Here is an 18,008-nt window from a genome sequence, read left to right as displayed (position 1 = left end):
CACTTGTAGGTACCTGATAAATTACTATGCAGCAAAGTGTTTGTTGTCAGCGTTTGAAACATACTGTGGACCATTTAGACCACGTCTTTATGTAATGGAGGGTCTTTCCTTTACCAGTGGGCCAATGTCTGGATCTGATTGGAGGGTGCCTCAATAACTCTGTAGGATCTTCTTTACCTCCTTCTGGGCAACATCCTATGTAGCAATAATCCAAAATTTGCCCTCCCCTGCGGGTCTTTGGATTGAGGAGTTGGTCATATTGCTAAAAATCGAATGTTGATGTGCCATTTGTAGGATTTGTTTTGGGTGCCCTCATTTAATGAACCTGTTTTCTAGCTGTTTAGCTGTATCATGAGACCTATCCAAGGTGGCACAGTTGTGATGGGCTTGTATATATTGGCCTTTGGGCATACTGTCACGAACTATGGATCCGATCGCTCCGGATCCCACAGCTGTGACGTAGTGGTCTGTGACGGAGTCTGAGCACACACAGAGACCTCACGTGACCAGGGTATTACCATTCGGCTAACACCCCCCACTATACTCCGGTAACTGCCACCACGTGGGTTCCCGGTCCACGAGCCGACTATCCGGGTCATTCACTATCACACAGATCAGTGGATGAACCGGATATCACTTACTGATCAACCGCAGTCAATCACCCCCAGCTACAATTCCTAAATGCAATTTAACTAACTACCTGGTAACGTCTCTTCAAAGGCAAGGTACGTTGTTCAGCAGCTTAGAATATGGAAGACTTGGCCACTTAGATTTTATAATCTTTAATAAGAGGTAAAAAGCAGTGCATACAAGTCTAATGAAAATGACTATAAATCTACAGAATAATAATAACAATATAAATAATCACGACAGTTCAAATGAAAGGGAAAAAGAGGAAAGAATACTTCGTTTCTCTGGAGGGTTTCAGATGGTCGTTCATATGTCCTTTTTGAATCCTTGCAAACCCCTTTTCAGTATGTATCAGGGGAGACCTTCAAAGTTCTTCTGATACAGGGATATGCCGTCAATGTCCAATTAAGTGTCTGGTGATGTTCCATGGGTCTCTCTCCTCTGTCCTTGTGCATGGATTTTTATGAACTCTCCCATGGGCAGGAGACTTACTCCTGTCAGCCAATGGCAGCAGAGTGACTGTGAAGCCTAGGGATTGGCCCCCAGGTGTTTTATGACCCCATCAAAGTTCAGTTCCTACAATGAGGATTATACTTAAGCTCGTATCTCCTTGATACATCGGCATATTTTTATACAGAATACATATTTGCGATCCTTATTTATTTACCTACAGAATGAGACCACACACGGTAATGCTGGGACCTGTAGTTCTTCTACCACCCATAGGTCAACTACGGAATCACATCCTCTAGTCATATTTGATACCCAATTAACCACAATACTCTATAGAGCCTGGATCTGGTGTCAGAAAGGGCATAAGTTGATTCATAAATGAAATATGAAAGTGGACTGGTTTTATGCCCAGAGCTAATTAAGGGCTATTAGCTCTCCTCAAACCAGACCTGGAAATTAATGACTTCACGCTCCAGCCAGGCTTGACAGCGAGCTGATCTTATCTCATAGGACAGGATGAGCTGGGCCTGGTATAGCTTTTATGACCTTTTATTGCTGGCCTTACAGAGTAGTGGTAATAAAAGTGTCCATCTATATCATAGGTGACCCAGGCTTCAGAAAGATGAGAGTGCACAGTTTTTTTTTTACATATGCCAGAAGCATATAAGATGGCTACCCAGAGGAATTATGTATGTATGCCGGCACACCTCCCTCTTTTAAAAGGTTGCCTGGGGAAATGGCCACAATCCTATTCCACAGCAACCCAGCCGTCTCTGGCCGATTCTCCCTGCCGCGACAACCCGTCGGCATTTCCATGTAAGCTACCTTTTCTGTGCTGCACGGTGAAGTTGTACTGCTGCAAAATCAGGCTCCATCTCAGCAGTTTCGCATTGTCTCCTGCGAGACGTGCCAACCAGCGGAGGGGATTGTGATCAGTGATCACTGTGAAATTGCGTCCATACAGGTAGTGTTGTAGCTTTTGCAGGGACCACACAATAGCTAAACACTCCTTCTCTATTGTGGAGTAGCTGGTCTCCCTGGCCAGTAACTTACGGCTCAGGTATAGTACAGGATGCTCCTCCCCGGCCTGGTTCACCTGACTCAGGACTGCACCCAGACCAAAGGCGGAAGCTTACGCGTGGACCACAAACTTCAGAGTGAAATCTGGGGCCTGAAGCACAGGAGCACTGGCTAGTGCATCCTTCAGGGCCTGGAAGCCTTGCTCGCATTCCGGCGTCCATGACACCATCCTGGGCAGCTTCTTCTTGGTCAAGTCTGTCAGAGGCTTGGCCAGGGCGCTATAGTTCGGGATGAACTTCCTATAGTACCCAGCCGTTCCCAAGAAAGACATGACCTGCTTCTTGGTGAGAGGTGTTGGCCATCTCGTAATGGCTTTCACCTTCTCTATTTCAGGCCTCAGTGTGCCTCCTCCTACTCTGTGGCCTAAGTAAGTGACCTCATTCATGCCCAGCTGGCACTTGCTAGGCTTAACAGTTAGTCCTAGCCGCAGCAAGTTTGTCCAGTACTTGCGACAGGTGCACCAGATGCTCCTTCCACGTGGGGCTATACACGGCAATGTCGTCTAAATAGTCCTTCCAGCAAGTCATTCACAAGCCTTTGAAAGGTGGCTGGCGCATTCTTCATCCCAAACGGCATTACAGTAAATTCGTATAAGCCGAAAGGGGTGATGAAGGCCGACTTCTCCTGAGCCTCCGAGGTCAGGGGAATCTGCCAATACCCCCTGTTCAGGTCCATGATTGTCAGGTAGCTGGCATCTGCCAACTTATCTAACAGTTCATCAATCCTGGGCATAGGGTAAGCATCCGAGGTTGTGATGGCATTCAGTTTCCGATAATCCTCACAGAACCTGGTTGTCTGATCTTTCTTCGGGACCAGAACCACCGGTGAGGCCCAAGCGCTGTGGGATTTCTGAATGACCCCAAGCTGCTTCATTTCCTCGATCTCCCTCCTGAGGTCTGCCTGGACCTCCATTGAGACACGGTAGGCGGACTGCTTTGTGGGAGCATGTGTACCTGTGTCCACATGATGGACTGCAAGGTGTGTTCTCCCGGGTTTCCCTGTAAAAGTGTCACGGTGAGCCGTCAACACTTCTAAGAGCTGAGATCTCTGCTGGGACGAGAGTTGAGGGTTGAGGGTTAAGTCCACCTCCAACTCTCGAGTGTCAGCTAGCAGATCTAGTAGGAGGTCGGCCTCCTCCCTTTCGGGCAGGCTGCAAACCGGCATAACATGTGGCGTTCTCTCGTGATGCTCCTTGAGCATGTTGACGTGAAACGTCTTCTGTCTCCTACCTCCCTCCCACCACATAATTTACCTTACTCAGACATTTGACAATGGGGTACGGCCCTTCCCATGCAGCTTGCAGTTTGTTTTGCCGCATTGGCAGCAGGACATAGACCTTCTGCCCCTCCTGGTAGATTCTCTCTCGGGCAGTGCGGTTATACCACTGCTTCTGTTTGCTTTGGGCCTGCACCATATTCTCCTGTACCAGACCTACCAGTGACTCCATTTTGTCTCGGAACCTGAGGACATAGTCTACTACAGAGACTTCAGTTCCGGCAACCTTGCCTTCCCAAGACTCTCTGATTAGGTCTAGGGGACCTCTTACTCGTCGACCATACAGGAGTTTGAAGGGCGAAAACCCGGTTGACTCCTGGGGAACCTCTCTGTAGGCAAATAGCAGGTGAGGTAGATATCGTTCCCAGTCCTTCCCTTGCGCCTCCACGAACGTCTTCAGCATCTGCTTCAACGTCCCGTTGAAGCGCTCACAGAGGCCGTTTGTTTGTGGGTGGTAAAGGCTGGCTACGATATGGTTCACCTGTATTTTCCTACAGAGCCCCTGCATTAGTTCAGACATGAACTGAGGTCCTTGGTCGCTGAGAAGCTCAGCTGGGAACCCCACTCTCGTGAAGATCCCCAGCAGGGCGTCTGCAACCTTGTCCGCCCTAATGGAGGATAACGCCACTGCTTCCGGGTAGCGCGTCGCGTAATCCACCAGGGTTAATATGAACCGTTTACCCGAACTGCTGGGGATGGCCAGTGGACCAATGATGTCCACGGCCACCCTCCTGAAGGGTTCATCAATTATCGGTAAGGGATTCAATGGAGCTCGGTGACGGTCTCCTGCTTTGCCAACTCGCTGACAGGTGTCGCAGGATCTGCAGTACTCGGCGACATCTGCCCCGAGGCCAAGCCAGAAAAAATTCTGCATCACCCGGGACTTTGTTTTGGTTATTCCCAGGTGACCAGCTAAGGGGATCTCATGAGCCACTTGCAGTAATTGTTCCCTGAACTGCACAGGTACAATGAGCTGCCTCTTGAGTGGCCCCACCCTACTGTCACTGTGGGAGATGTCCTCCTTATACAGTTTCCCATTGTCCCAACACACTCGGTATTTGTCTCCCTCAGTGGGAGGGCTGGCAGCTAACCCTCTTAGCTGCTCGAAGGTAGGGTCATCTCGCAGGGCCTGCTCAAAGGCGGCACTACAAGTCCCAGCCAGCTGTCCTGTGGCGAACAGGGACAGTGGCTGAGGCTCTGACGCGGTTAAGTCCACGGGGTCCGAACTGGTGGAAGGGGACACTTCCACTTGCTCTTCCCCAATGGAGCGTTCCGCTGCGGCTTTTGCAGCCCTGCGAGTGACGGGCAACACAGGCACAATAATGTCATCACATTTAACATTTGCACAACTTGAATCAGTTAAACACATGTCCGCTACCTGTGTACATACACCCGCCATCCCCTCTACATCTCCTGTCATAGGAGAACTGCTCCCACACACCCCACCTCCCACCTCCCGCGGTCCATCCCCAAGGTTATCTGATGTTACGCAAACATCCTTGCACAGTACCTCGGTATGTCCAGGGACCTCCATAGGGACGGGTGAGTCCTGTGTGCTTCCAGGGGCCACGTAGCACGAGACCAATCGTCCTAGGTCAGTGCCTAATAAAACATTTGTGGGGATCTCCGCAGAGACTCCCACCTCCCTTACTCCACTCCCAGCCCCCCAATCAAGGAAAACACGAGCTAGGGGAACATTAGGGCTCACCCCCCCAACTCCCGTGATGGTGAGGCTTTTGCCGGGAATAAGGTCTGCGTCATTCACTAGTTCAGGCCGAACTAGTGTGACTTCGGCTCCTGTATCGCGGAAGCCTGTGGTGCACCGGTTGCCCACAGTAACCGACTGTAGGTTGTCTGCGGTGTGTCTTGCAGCTCCATTCACTAACAGCACAGATGATGGGTTGCGGGCAAGCTTGCCAGGGGGTGCTGTCTTCTTCTCCGGGCACGAGTGGCTGAGGTGTCCTGGCTTGCCGCACGCATAGCACTTGCGCACGTCTGTCGGTGCTGGCTTGACTCCTTCAGGTCTTTGTGCAGGCCTGTGAAAGGGTCGCTGGACAGGAATCGACAAAGCTGGCCGGGAGGAAGAAGCAGATGAAGAGGTTCCTCCCAGACGGGACAGAGTGTCTTTGAATACCCGAGTGCTGGGCATGGCGACATATTCATCGGCTAGCTCGGCCGCCTCTCGCGCACTCTTCGGCTTGTGGTCACATACATATTTTTGCACATCTGTGGGGCAATTGGAGACAAACTGTTCTCGGACCATCAGATCCGCCAGGGACTGCTTGGTGTCCTCTGTGAGGGGATCAGACCACTGTTGGAAGGTGGTCTGCAACTTGCCCAGATGGTCCATAAAAGTATCTCCGGGCCCTCTCCGCAGGGACCGGAACCATAACCGGTAAGTCTCTGGAGTCAGCTGGTACTTGACCAGAATAGCCTTTTTGATGACCGCGTAACTGGTACGCTCTGCTAATGGTAGTCCGACCAGGGCCTCCATAGCTTTGCCCTTCAGTGCGGACATTAGATGTCCCGCCCACTGTGGCTCTGGTACCTGGTACTGCTGGCATGAGGTTTCAAAAGCATGCAGGAAAAGATCAATGTCACAGTTCTCAGACTCCATCACAGGCAGTTTTGGCTTGACCATCAGGGATGGGCCTGTGGATGTAGCATGCCGGTCGGACCCCTGAAGCTGTACTCGGGCCATGTCCAGTTCATGTCTGCGGACAGCTTCCCGTTCTGCAGCCTCGCGCTCCGCCTGGCGCTCTGCCCGACGTGCCTCCAGCAGCCGAAAATATAAGTCCGGGTTACTGAGCATTAGTTGGTCCAGACCATTTTGGGATGGCATAGAGACAGAGTTATGTCCAGCTAGAGGACTGCAAGCCCCAGCAGGCTGTCCCCCTCCCAGTTCATCATCCTCATTCTGGAAGGGGTCACCTGGCTCAGGGGCCCCTGAGTGTCCTCCATTCTCTGAATCCTGCAGGGATGACTCTTGACTCCTCCGTGCACATAACTCCTGGATGAGGACAGTCTTATTTTTCCCATATACTTGGATGCCTTTGTGCTCACACAGAGCTGTGATATCAGACACGCTCAGGATGTCATAATTCACGGATTCGGACATTATTGCCAAATAAAAGATAGGACAGAAAAAGAGAGAGAGGGGAGGGTACTGTCGTGAATTATTATTCTATCAAAACTAATGCACTGTGCTTCGTCTTCCAGAATTTTTCAATCCTTTAGTACAGAGTTATGGACATAACTTCATGCACTAATATTCTAAGCATACAGAATCCCGTAAGCTGCCACCAGAAAATGTCACGAACTATGGATCCGATCGCTCTGGATCCCACAGCTGTGACGTAGTGGTCTGTGACGGAGTCTGAGCACACACAGAGACCTCACGTGACCAGGGTATTACCATTCGGCTAACACCCCCCACTATACTTCGGTAACTGCCACCACGTGGGTTCCCGGTCCACGAGCCGACTATCCGGGTCATTCACTATCACACAGATCAGTGGATGAACCGGATATCACTTACTGACCAACCGCAGTCAATCACCCCCCAGCTACAATTCCTAAATGCAATTTAACTAACTACCTGGTAACGTTTTTTCAAAGGCAAGGTACGTTGTTCAGCAGCTTAGAATATGGAAGACTTGGCCACTTAGATTTTATAATCTTTAATAAGAGGTAATAAGCAGTGCATACAAGTCTAATGAAAATGACTATAAATCTACAGAATAATAATAACAATATAAATAATCACGACAGTTCAAATGAAAGGGAAAAAGAGGAAAGAATACTTAGTTTCTCTGGAGGGTTTCAGATGGTCGTTCATATGTCCTTTTTGAATCCTTGCAAACCCCTTTTCAGTATGTATCAGGGGAGACCCTCAAAGTTCTTCTGATACAGGGATATGCCGTCAATGTCCAATTAAGTGTCTGGTGATGTTCCATGGGTCTCTCTCTTCTGTCCTTGTGCATGGATTTTTATGAACTCTCCCATGGGCAGGAGACTTACTCCTGTCAGCCAATGGCAGCAGAGTGACTGTGAAGCCTAGGGATTGGCCCCCAAGTGTTTTATGACCCCATCAAAGTTCAGTTCCTACAATGAGGATTATACTTAAGCTCGTATCTCCTTGATACATTGGCATATTTTTATACAAAATACATATTTGCGATCCTTATTTATTTACCTACAGAATGAGACCACACACGGTAATGCTGGGACCTGTAGTTCTTCTACCACCCATAGGTCAGCTACGGAATCACATCCTCTAGTCATATTTGATACCCAATTAACCACAATACTCTATAGAGCCTGGATCTGGTGTCAGAAAGGGCATAAGTTGATTCATAAATGAAATATGAAAGTGGACTGGTTTTATGCCCAGAGCTAATTAAGGGCTATTAGCTCTCCTCAAACCAGACCTGGAAATTAATGACTTCACACTCCAGCCAGGCTTGACAGCGAGCTGATCTTATCTCATAGGACAGGATGAGCTGGGCCTGGTATAGCTTTTATGACCTTTTATTGCTGGCCTTACAGAGTAGTGGTAATAAAAGTGTCCATCTATATCATAGGTGACCCAGGCTTCAGAAAGATGAGAGTTCACAGTTTTTTTTTTACATATGCCAGAAGCATATAAGATGGCTACCCAGAGGAATTATGTATGTATGCCGGCACACATACCTCTTCTCAGGGCATATGGATGCCAACTATCCCACCTGAGAAGGGTATTGGTCACTGTTGGTTTCTTGAAAATGTTTTTGGTGATTTTACCATGTTTTTCTTTCAAAATAGAGATCTGTTGTTTTTGCATTTTAGATATAAAAAATAATCCAATATCATTAATGTTTAGAATCCCCACAAACATCTGAAACAGGTCCTTATCCCCTCTACATATAATAAACAAATTGTCTATGAGGCAAAGCCATAGTACGATATATTGTGAACACTGAATACCATGCATCTCTGCCACGAGCCCAGCTATAGGTTGGCATATGAACTTCCCATGACACCCCCCCCCCCCCCTGAGCTGGTGGAAGAATGTTCTATCAAATATAAACACATTGTGTGTCAGTATGAACTTCAACAAGGAGATGATCAAGGTATTGTGTAGGCGTAGGTGTTCCCCCCTCACCTGGCGAAATTGGGCCACCTTCTCACAACTGACTTTATGTGGAATGCTGCTATATAGAGCTTTCACGTCAAGGCTCATGAGAAGGATCCTCTCATCTGCATAAACATCATCCAGTTTTTTAAGGACGTCTATTGAATCACACACATATAATGGTATGAGACTACAAACGGGTGCAAGATAGCGTCCACATAAATGCCTAGATTTTGAGTCAGACTGCCTGTTCCCGAAACAATAGGTTTCTGTTTCAGTGGGGGAAACCCCTTGTGAATATTCAATAAATAATAGAAACAGGCAGTCTGAGAAAACTGTGGAAGCAAAAATTCAAATTCTGTTTCACTTATGAGTCCTGTTTCTTAAAGCTTCATTGAGATTGAGTATCGATTCCCTGGAAAACATTCCAGTGGGATTGGACTCTATGGACTCTATAGCAGGCCTTATCCTCCAAAATGGATTGGCACATCAGTGATAATCCTGTTTATCCATAATCACTATATTACCTTCTTTGTCAGAGGGTTTGATGGCGATGGAGGTGTCAGATTCCAAAATCGCATCAATATATTTAAAATGGTGGCAGCTTCTGTGACTCACCTCATCTACTTGCACACATAGAGGCCGTTCCCTCCCATCCTGAATGAAGAAAACCTGCCAAAGGACCTGTGGCAAGCGTGATGACCTCACTACATGACCAAGCTGGACTCGCACTGTAATTTTTTAATACAAGATACAGTAAATTAAATGGTCCCTCACATGGCTATATGAATGACAATTTGACATTTTGTTATTTTTGCAAAGTACAGAGGAAAAAACGAAAACATAAAAATTGCCTGGTGCTTATGGGGTTAAAACATACATAGGCCCTGATTTATCATACATTCACTCCAGAATTCTGGTGTCAAAAAGTTGCAAAATAGGGCTTTTGCAACTTTCTTGCACACAATTGTGCAAAATGTAAGCTTTTTGAATTTTTTACACCAGATTTTCACTCCAGATTTATCATTGCGGCTTTTTAAAATGTTGCAAAAAATTCAGAATCTCCTTCCAGAAGGAGGGTTGAGTAGGAAAACTGGAGAAGCTTTCCTAGACAAAAGTGTCAGGTTTAAAGATAAGCCAAATTTATCAAACAACCTGTGACATTTGATAAATGTGCCATAAAGTACTCCAATGCAGATTCAAGCAAAACTGACTTCATATATTCCCCTAATTATAAATTCCCCCCATAGTGTATGTCTACACAAAGCCAGGAACACTCTCATATACATAAATCACTTTTTTTTTTTTTTTATTAATCCCAACTACAAAGTTAAAAGGTGATATTGGCTGCAAAAGAAACACATTATTAAACTTCAAATTCCATTTCAATTTCTAGATATTTCCATTCATTTTCATCTGAGTAGTGATTAAGCCTTCAATAAATTTTATAAATAAAAAAAAATCTACTGTATATGACATCAACATCTCAGCATAAAGTGCCAAGGAGCTGCTATATATTGTCATTTGTCTTTGCTAATGCAATGTTATTCTCTTCATATTGTATTTATGCTCATAACTACTTACTTCACCTGCAGAGAGTAAAATAAGCTTTAATTTTATATCACACTCAAGACTATAAGAGTAGGCAGGTGAATTTAGTTTTGCCAATAAAAATGTTCAAGACAATCCAGTAGGGAAAACTATAATTTGCATTATTTTATATTGAGCAACTCAATTTAAATTAGCAAATAAAATTGAATATATTCCTATTCTTACAAGATTGCATTACATACAGGTGTGTTTTATTTTATTTTATAGGGGAGCAGTCAATATCACTAATGTTTGTAAGTTACCCTCCAAGAAGCTTCAATAATGAGCAGTACGGCTGGTACACAGCTTCCAAAATGTTGATTTCAGTAAGTATAACAAGTATATAATATAACATAGATGTTATTATCAATAAACCAGAGTCCAGGTCCGCGCTTTAAAGGAGATATAGTTTAGAAACGCCTTATTAAAGGAAAGCACAGTTTAAATCGTATCCCGCGCTGAAACGTCCCCACAGGCACACGCCACACTGCCGACCGAAACTTCACAGGACAGCGATGACCCTTCAAAAGATCAGCAACATAGTGCAGTACCTGTGAATATGTCAAAGATTAAAGGTTTTATTATACTCACAACAGCACCGCTAGAAATCGGCATATAAAATCATCTGAAACCACCTTATCAGGTCATTAACAAAGGCAATGATCCCATATTATTTCAAAGTATCCCACATAACAGTGAAGGTACATACATATATAAAACACATATAAAAACATCTATATAAAGAGTTCATAAATACATTCATAATAATACATCACTTCTATAAAAACCTTAGCATATAAAATTCAATATCCAACATAAAAAATAATATAATTCTTCTTTCTTCTTCTTTTGTTATTATATTATTTTTTATGTTGGATATGGAATTTTATATGCTAAGGTTTTTATAGAAGTGATGTATTATTATGAATGTATTTATGAACTCTTTATATAGATGTTTTTATATGTGTTTTATATATGTATGTACCTTCACTGTTATGTGGGATACTTTGAAATAATATGGGATCATTGCCTTTGTTAATGACCTGATAAGGTGGTTTGCCGGACATGATAGGGTTAATTCCTGACATGGAAGCACTTGCACAGGTGCATAAATAGACACCGGCACTTACCTATGTAGAGCCCCTGACGAAGCCTCTGGGCGAAACCCGGGCCGGGCATTGATATTTCAGATGATTTTATATGCTGATTTCTAGCGGTGCTGTTGTGAGTATAATAAAACCTTTAATCTTTGACATATTCACGGGTACTGCACTATGTTGCTGATCTTTTGAAGGGTCATCGCTGTCCTGTGAAGTTTCGGTCGGCAGTGTGGTATGCGCCTGTGGGGAAGTTTCAGCGTGGGATACGATTTAAACTGCACTTTCCTTTAATAAGGCGTTTCTAAACTATATCTCCTTTGAAGCGCGGACCTGGACTCTGGTTTATTGATTGCATGTGATAAGGAGGTTGGATCGACTCCTATTTCCAGGACTGCTGCTTAGTTTGCGACTTTGACACATAGAACTATTTATTTCTCCTTGCTATACATGTTATTATAACTTATCATGATACATATTTGAGCCCAAAAAAGATCTTAATTTAACCAGTTTAAAACTGGGCCATTTATCCTCCTTCCTGACCAGATATGTACTTTTTTTTTTTAATACAGTACCTGTTCCTTTCTATTTAGTTATTTAAGACTTGATTTACAAATGGGACTGGCAGGCCTGTCTCAATTATTAATTTCTACACCTGTTTCAGGCGTAGAAAAATATCTAAATGTAAGACAACTCAGAAGCTGTCTTACATATAGAATTACATTACAGAAAAAAGATAATAATGCACTTAATAATATAGATGCAAGCATTATATATGGACCAAGTCCTCACTCTGATATGATAAAATCTGAGACTCTTAGCCAATATATTTTGATCAAAACACATCTGTGTCCGCCTACCAAGCGCCAAGGTGGTCCCAGGTCAGGCGGGTCCTACGCTAAACCTACCTAAGCCGTTGGGCTTCTATGTTCAGGAGCGCAGACGCCGCACATATGGTGTGCTGCTCCTAGTCACCTCCATGTGCATCAAGCAACCGATGGGAGGAGGAGCAAGCACACCCATATGTACCACCTAATCAAGGCACTTTATTAGATAGGAAGGGCTACTCCCAAGATAAATAGGTGCGCATTCACACTTGACGTTTCCACTCCCTCAACATATACTACATAAACAGAAAAATTACAGAAAAAAACAAAGATAAAAAACATCCTGCACGATATGATAGATAAATGTGTGGCTGTCCCTGGCCATATTATTGAAAAACATTACATAAAAAAGATAATAATGCACTTAATAATATACATGCAAGCATCTATAGAGCGTTTTTTCTGTGAATTTACATTTAGAACTGGCGGAGGATCCGCCGAAGTTATGAAGAGGCCGATGCCTCTTTATAACTTCCGTGGAACCATCGCCAGCTTAGAGGTTTATTAAGACCGGTGTCTCGAATGCCAGTGCCCCAAAGTCTTTCCTACTTATATGATGGACACAAGGGGGCAGGAATGATTACAATTCCGGTATGTACTTTACGTATATCAGAGATATATCTCGTTACCAGTGAAGCACTTGTAATATGTACGATATCTGATAATGCCTGGCTTGCACCCTGGATTGACTTTGTAAAGATGGATTGATGTATGGTAGTATCCTGATTTTTCATGGTAATGTTGATTTATCTTGCCTTGTTCTATCAGTTAATGCATCATGTTCTAGTAAATATCATTGATGTACTATATAGCTTAAATTTGTATCATTTAATAAAACAATAATGGACCTGTCAGAAAATATTATACCCTTGTGTCCATCACATGACCAAGACAGATTTTTATCCCCTGGAAATAAACAATGACTCTTCCCACTGAATGACAGTAAGCAGAGATCTTAAAAGCCATCAGGAATTGATATAGAAAGCATGTTATAAAAGTACAGTTTTATTGGCAGAAACCTTTATGCCCTTTTAAGTATAACCTATATAGAGTTGAACAAATTGATTCTGAATGAATCAGATTTGTTACAAATATCACAAAACTTCTGCTGCCAAACAAACCTGAAGTTTTGGAGATTCACTTCAAACAAATTGCGTAAAACTGTGGAAATTGATAAGGAAAGTAACAGGAAGGATGAAGATGGAGGGTCAAATGACCAAGGGAGGGAGGGGGCTTGTCATGATTGGCTCAGAGGCTAACAGACAGCCTGTGAGCCAATCTGGAGCAGGATTTTGGAAGGTCTTTCAGCCTCTGGGCTGGAGAGACAATATTCTGAGTGATATCAGAGAACCTGTTTTGGTTTCTGCCAAAAAGCAATTACATATACAAGCCAGTAATCTAGGTGTAGTAGGGAGAATACAAGTACACTATGGGGACACATTTAATTAGATAGTTCAAGAAAGCATCAGGTTGAGAACTCAGAGTTCTGTGTTTCATACAGCTGCTGTCAATTGAGAAGTTCATGTTGCTCTACAAATTCTACAATCAACAAACATCCTGCAACAACCTATTTTTTTCTGCAAATGAACAGCCAGCCTTTTATTTTTGTAAAAACCTTGTTTCCACAATTCATAATTGTTTTATAGGCTTATTGCCAGCACCGTCAATAGCATGTATTCTTCTGCAAACACATTTTATTGTGTTAAGATAACACGTGGTTTTAGTAAATCCCTATTACTGCATTAATGTAGCAGTTTCTTTCCATGCATTGTATTGCATCAAAATAACATGCAGTTTTAGTAAATGAGTTGTACTGCAATAGCTTTGATAATATAGTAATATAGCTGTTCATTCCAAACATTGTATTGAGTCAAGATAATGTGCAGTTTTAGTGAATGCACTGAACAGCAATAACTACATTAATATACAGTTTTATTCCACAAAGTGTATTGCATCAATATACTGTGCAGTTTTAGTGAACGCGTTGTACTGCAATAACTGAATCAATATACCCGGTTTCAGTTAACACATTGTATTTCGTCAAGATACAGTACAGTTTTAGAGAACGCATTGTACTAGAATAACTGCACTAATATACCTGTTAAATATACCTGCGTCAAAATACTGTGCAGTTTTACAGAATATATTGCAAAGGCTCATACACACAACCGCAAATTGTGGAACAGAATGGGCCGCCCATAACCGAAACCAAAAATTAAAGACCCTTGTCTCATCAACTAAAAGTTAGAAGGTATCTGGCTCCAGAAATGCAAACTGCTGTAGCAGCACCAGCAAATAGTAGTATTAGTAGTAGTAGTAGCAGCTGGCCACAGTTCTTATTCACTTTTGGTAAGCGCCACATTATTATTGAGGACAGAGGATGAAATTGTGGACTATATGGCTCAAATCTCCTCCTCTTAGTCACAATAGGATGATGTCTATGTCATGTCTGAGGTTGACACTGTACCTTAGAGCCAGGGGTCCGGACATTTCTCATGTTCCTCCTCCTTGTGAACTCCAGCCTTCTAGTTGCATCAGCAGTGTCTTAACTAGTAAGGTACCTGTTTTTTTTTTAGAGGCAACAATGCTCCATGTTCTATATAATTTACCCTCATAAACGACCCTTGTGTCCCAGAAAATAATCACATTTATTTACACAAAGTAGCAGTAGCTACAAAATTGTGTTTGTGGCCGTGTACTTAAAGTAAAACATACCTTTTCTTTCTAGATCATGAAAAATTGATATATATATATATATATATATATATACATATATATATATATATACAGTAGAGACCAAAAGTTTGGACACACCTTCTCATTCAAAGAGTTTTCTTTATTTTCATGACTATGAAAATTGTAGATTCACACTGAAGGCATCAAAACTATGAATTAACACATGTGGAATTATATACATAACAAAAAAAAGTGTGAAACAACTGAAAATATGTCATATTCTAGGTTCTTGAAAGTAGCCACCTTTTGCTTTGATTACTGCTTTGCATACTCTTGGCATTCTCTTGATGAGATTCAAGAGGTAGTCACCTGAAATGGTCTTCCAACAGTCTTGAAGGAGTTCCCAGAGATGCTTAGCACTTGTTGGCCTTTTTGCCTTCACTCTGCGGTCCAGCTCACCCCAAACCATCTCGATTGGGTTCAGGTCCGGTGACTGTGGAGGCCAGGTCATCTGGCGCAGCACCCCATCACTCTCCTTCATGGTCAAATAGCCCTTACACAGCCTGGAGGTGTGTTTGGGGTCATTGTCCTGTTGAAAAATAAATGATGGTCCAACTAAACGCAAACCGGATGGAATAGCATGCCGCTGCAAGATGCTGTGGTAGCCATGCTGGTTCAGTATGCCTTCAATTTTGAATAAATACCCAACAGTGTCACCAGCAAAGCACCCCCACACCATCACACCTCCTCCTCCATGCTTCACGGTGGGAACCAGGCATGTAGAGTCCATCCGTTCATCTTTTCTGCATCGCACAAAGACACGGTGGTTGGAACCAAAGATCTCAAATTTGGACTCATCAGACCAAAGCACAGATTTCCACTGGTCTAATGTCCATTCCTTGTGTTCTTTAGCCCAAACAAGTCTCTTCTGCTTGTTGCCTGTCCTTAGCAGTGGTTTCCTAGCAGATATTCTACCATGAAGGCCTGATTCACACTGTCTCCTCTTAACAGTTGTTCTAGAGATGTGTCTGCTGCTAGAACTCTGTGTGGCATTGACCCGGTCTCTAATCTGAGCTACTGTTAACCTGCGATTTCTGAGGCTGATGACTCGGATGAACTTATCCTCCACAGCAGAGGTGACTCTTGGTCACATGGGGCGGTCCGCATGTGAGCCAGTTTCTTTGATGGTTTTTGTGACTGCACTTGGGGACACTTTCAAAGTTTTCCCAATTTTTCGGACTGACTGACCTTCATTTCTTAAAGTAATGATGGCCACTCGTTTTTCTTTACTTAGCTGCTTTTTTCTTGCCATAATACAAATTCTAACAGTCTATTCAGTAGGACTATCAGCTGTGTATCCACCTGAGTTCTCCACAACGCAACTCATGGTCCCAACCCCATTTATAAGGCAAGAAATCCCACTTATTAAACCTGACAGGGCACACCTGTGAAGTGAAAACCATTTCAGGTGACTACCTTTTGAAGCTCATCAAGAGAATGCCAAGAGTGTGCAAAGCAGTAATCAAAGCAAAAGGTGGCTACTTTCAAGAACCCAGAATATGACATATTTTCAGTTGTTTCACACTTTTTTGTTATGTATATAATTCCACATGTGTTAATTCATAGTTTTGATGCCTTCAGTGTGAATCTACAATTTTCATAGTCATGAAAATAAAGAAAACTCTTTGAATGAGAAGGTGTGTCCAAACTTTTGGTCTGTACTGTGTATATATATATATAGATATATATATATATATATATATATATTATGGTCTTAGGTAAAAATAAACATTTTTAATGATCTAGAAATAAAAGTTATGTTTTACTTTAAGTACACGGCCACAAACAGAATTTTGTAGCGACTGCTACTTTGTGTAAATAAATGTTCTATAGAAGACACTAAAGATAGTCTCGATAGTCTGTTCTCACACAAGTCATAAACTATTAGTACTGGGACAGCCATGAGGTAGAGGTTTAGGGTGAGTTAGTGTTCAGTACCTGATGCATAGCTATTTTGGTGGTGGTGGTAGTAGTACTAGTGGCTAGGGACAAGCAAATCGACTTCAGATGAAACATCCAAAGTTAATTTGCATAACACTTTGTTTCAGTACAGTACGGAGCGAGCATTACATACAGTATTAGAATGTATTAGCTCCGATGAGCCAAAGTTATTACTTGGCGAAGTCTCGCAAGACTTCGCATTATATAATAACTTCAGAAATGGATTTATACTGTATAAAAACATTTCCAGAACTCGGGTTCAGTTCCAAGGTACCACTTCGATTCAATCCCGAGTTTGGGAAATGTTTTTTTACAGTATAAATTGTTTGCTATGGACAACTAAGTCAGTTTTCCTTCACACCAGTTTTGATAAATATCCGCCTATATGTCCTGCATTTGGTAATGCAATTTAGTCCCATTCATACTTTAATATACCTTAAAAGGGTTGACCCATCTGTACAATTATGACATATCAAAAAGATATGCTATAAATGTCCCATAAGTGTGCCTCTCCTCTGGGACCTGCTCCTATCTCAAGGCACGGGCATGAACAGAGAACACTTGCACATGCGCAAAATCCTCTCCATTCACTGCTATTGTACTTCAGAAGATACTCAGGCCAGTGTTTGGCTACTTTTGTAAGTGCTATAGCAATGAATGTAGGAGTGGCCACACATGCACCGCTTGCTCTCCATTCACTTCATGGCCCTGCCGTTGGAATTGGAGCGAGTCTCAGTCTAGAAGTGGGACCCATGCCTATCAGACATTTATGGCATAACTTTTTAATATGGCATAAAGGTCCAGATGAGTATACCCCTTTGAACCAAAAATAAGTGAATGTTATTCTACATATATTTAGTCATTTTATCATATGTATATGTAAAATATTTATTTTTCTGTATTCATTAAATTATCTAATATTTTTAATTCTGGAATTGTTTGAAACTTTTGCTAATGCATTAATAATTTCCTATAGAATTTAACAGCAAGCTGATGATTGTTGCACTGCAGTAGCATAACCTGTACAAGTAAGAGGTGACACTACGATGACAGCTCTTGATTTACAGTACATTGCAGTGTTAAAATTCATATATTCTTTTTATTGTTCTCAAAAATATTCTTCCTAGTAAAAAACTGAATCTGGAAATGAGGTATTGAGAGTCTTTCACTAACAATACAAAAACTGTTACCTGAAGTGTCTTCAAA

The 18,008-nt window shown here is 42.8% G+C and overlaps 1 protein-coding gene across 1 annotated transcript in view; it reads left to right on the top strand.

Annotated features, from left to right (window-relative positions):
* Positions 1-18,008, top strand: part of LOC122935456 (proton-coupled folate transporter-like) — a 668,060-nt gene that overhangs the window by 258,270 nt on the left and 391,782 nt on the right. Inside the window, exon 3 of the mRNA XM_044291222.1 lies at positions 10,370-10,467. Within this exon, the coding sequence (XP_044147157.1) occupies positions 10,370-10,467 (98 nt within the window). The remainder of the gene's footprint in view (positions 1-10,369; positions 10,468-18,008) is intronic.

Source organism: Bufo gargarizans, chromosome 4, assembly GCF_014858855.1.
Source record: "Bufo gargarizans isolate SCDJY-AF-19 chromosome 4, ASM1485885v1, whole genome shotgun sequence".
NCBI lineage: Eukaryota > Metazoa > Chordata > Amphibia > Anura > Bufonidae > Bufo > Bufo gargarizans.
Note: the sequence above shows the minus strand (reverse complement) of the source record. Positions and strands in the feature narration are given on the sequence as shown.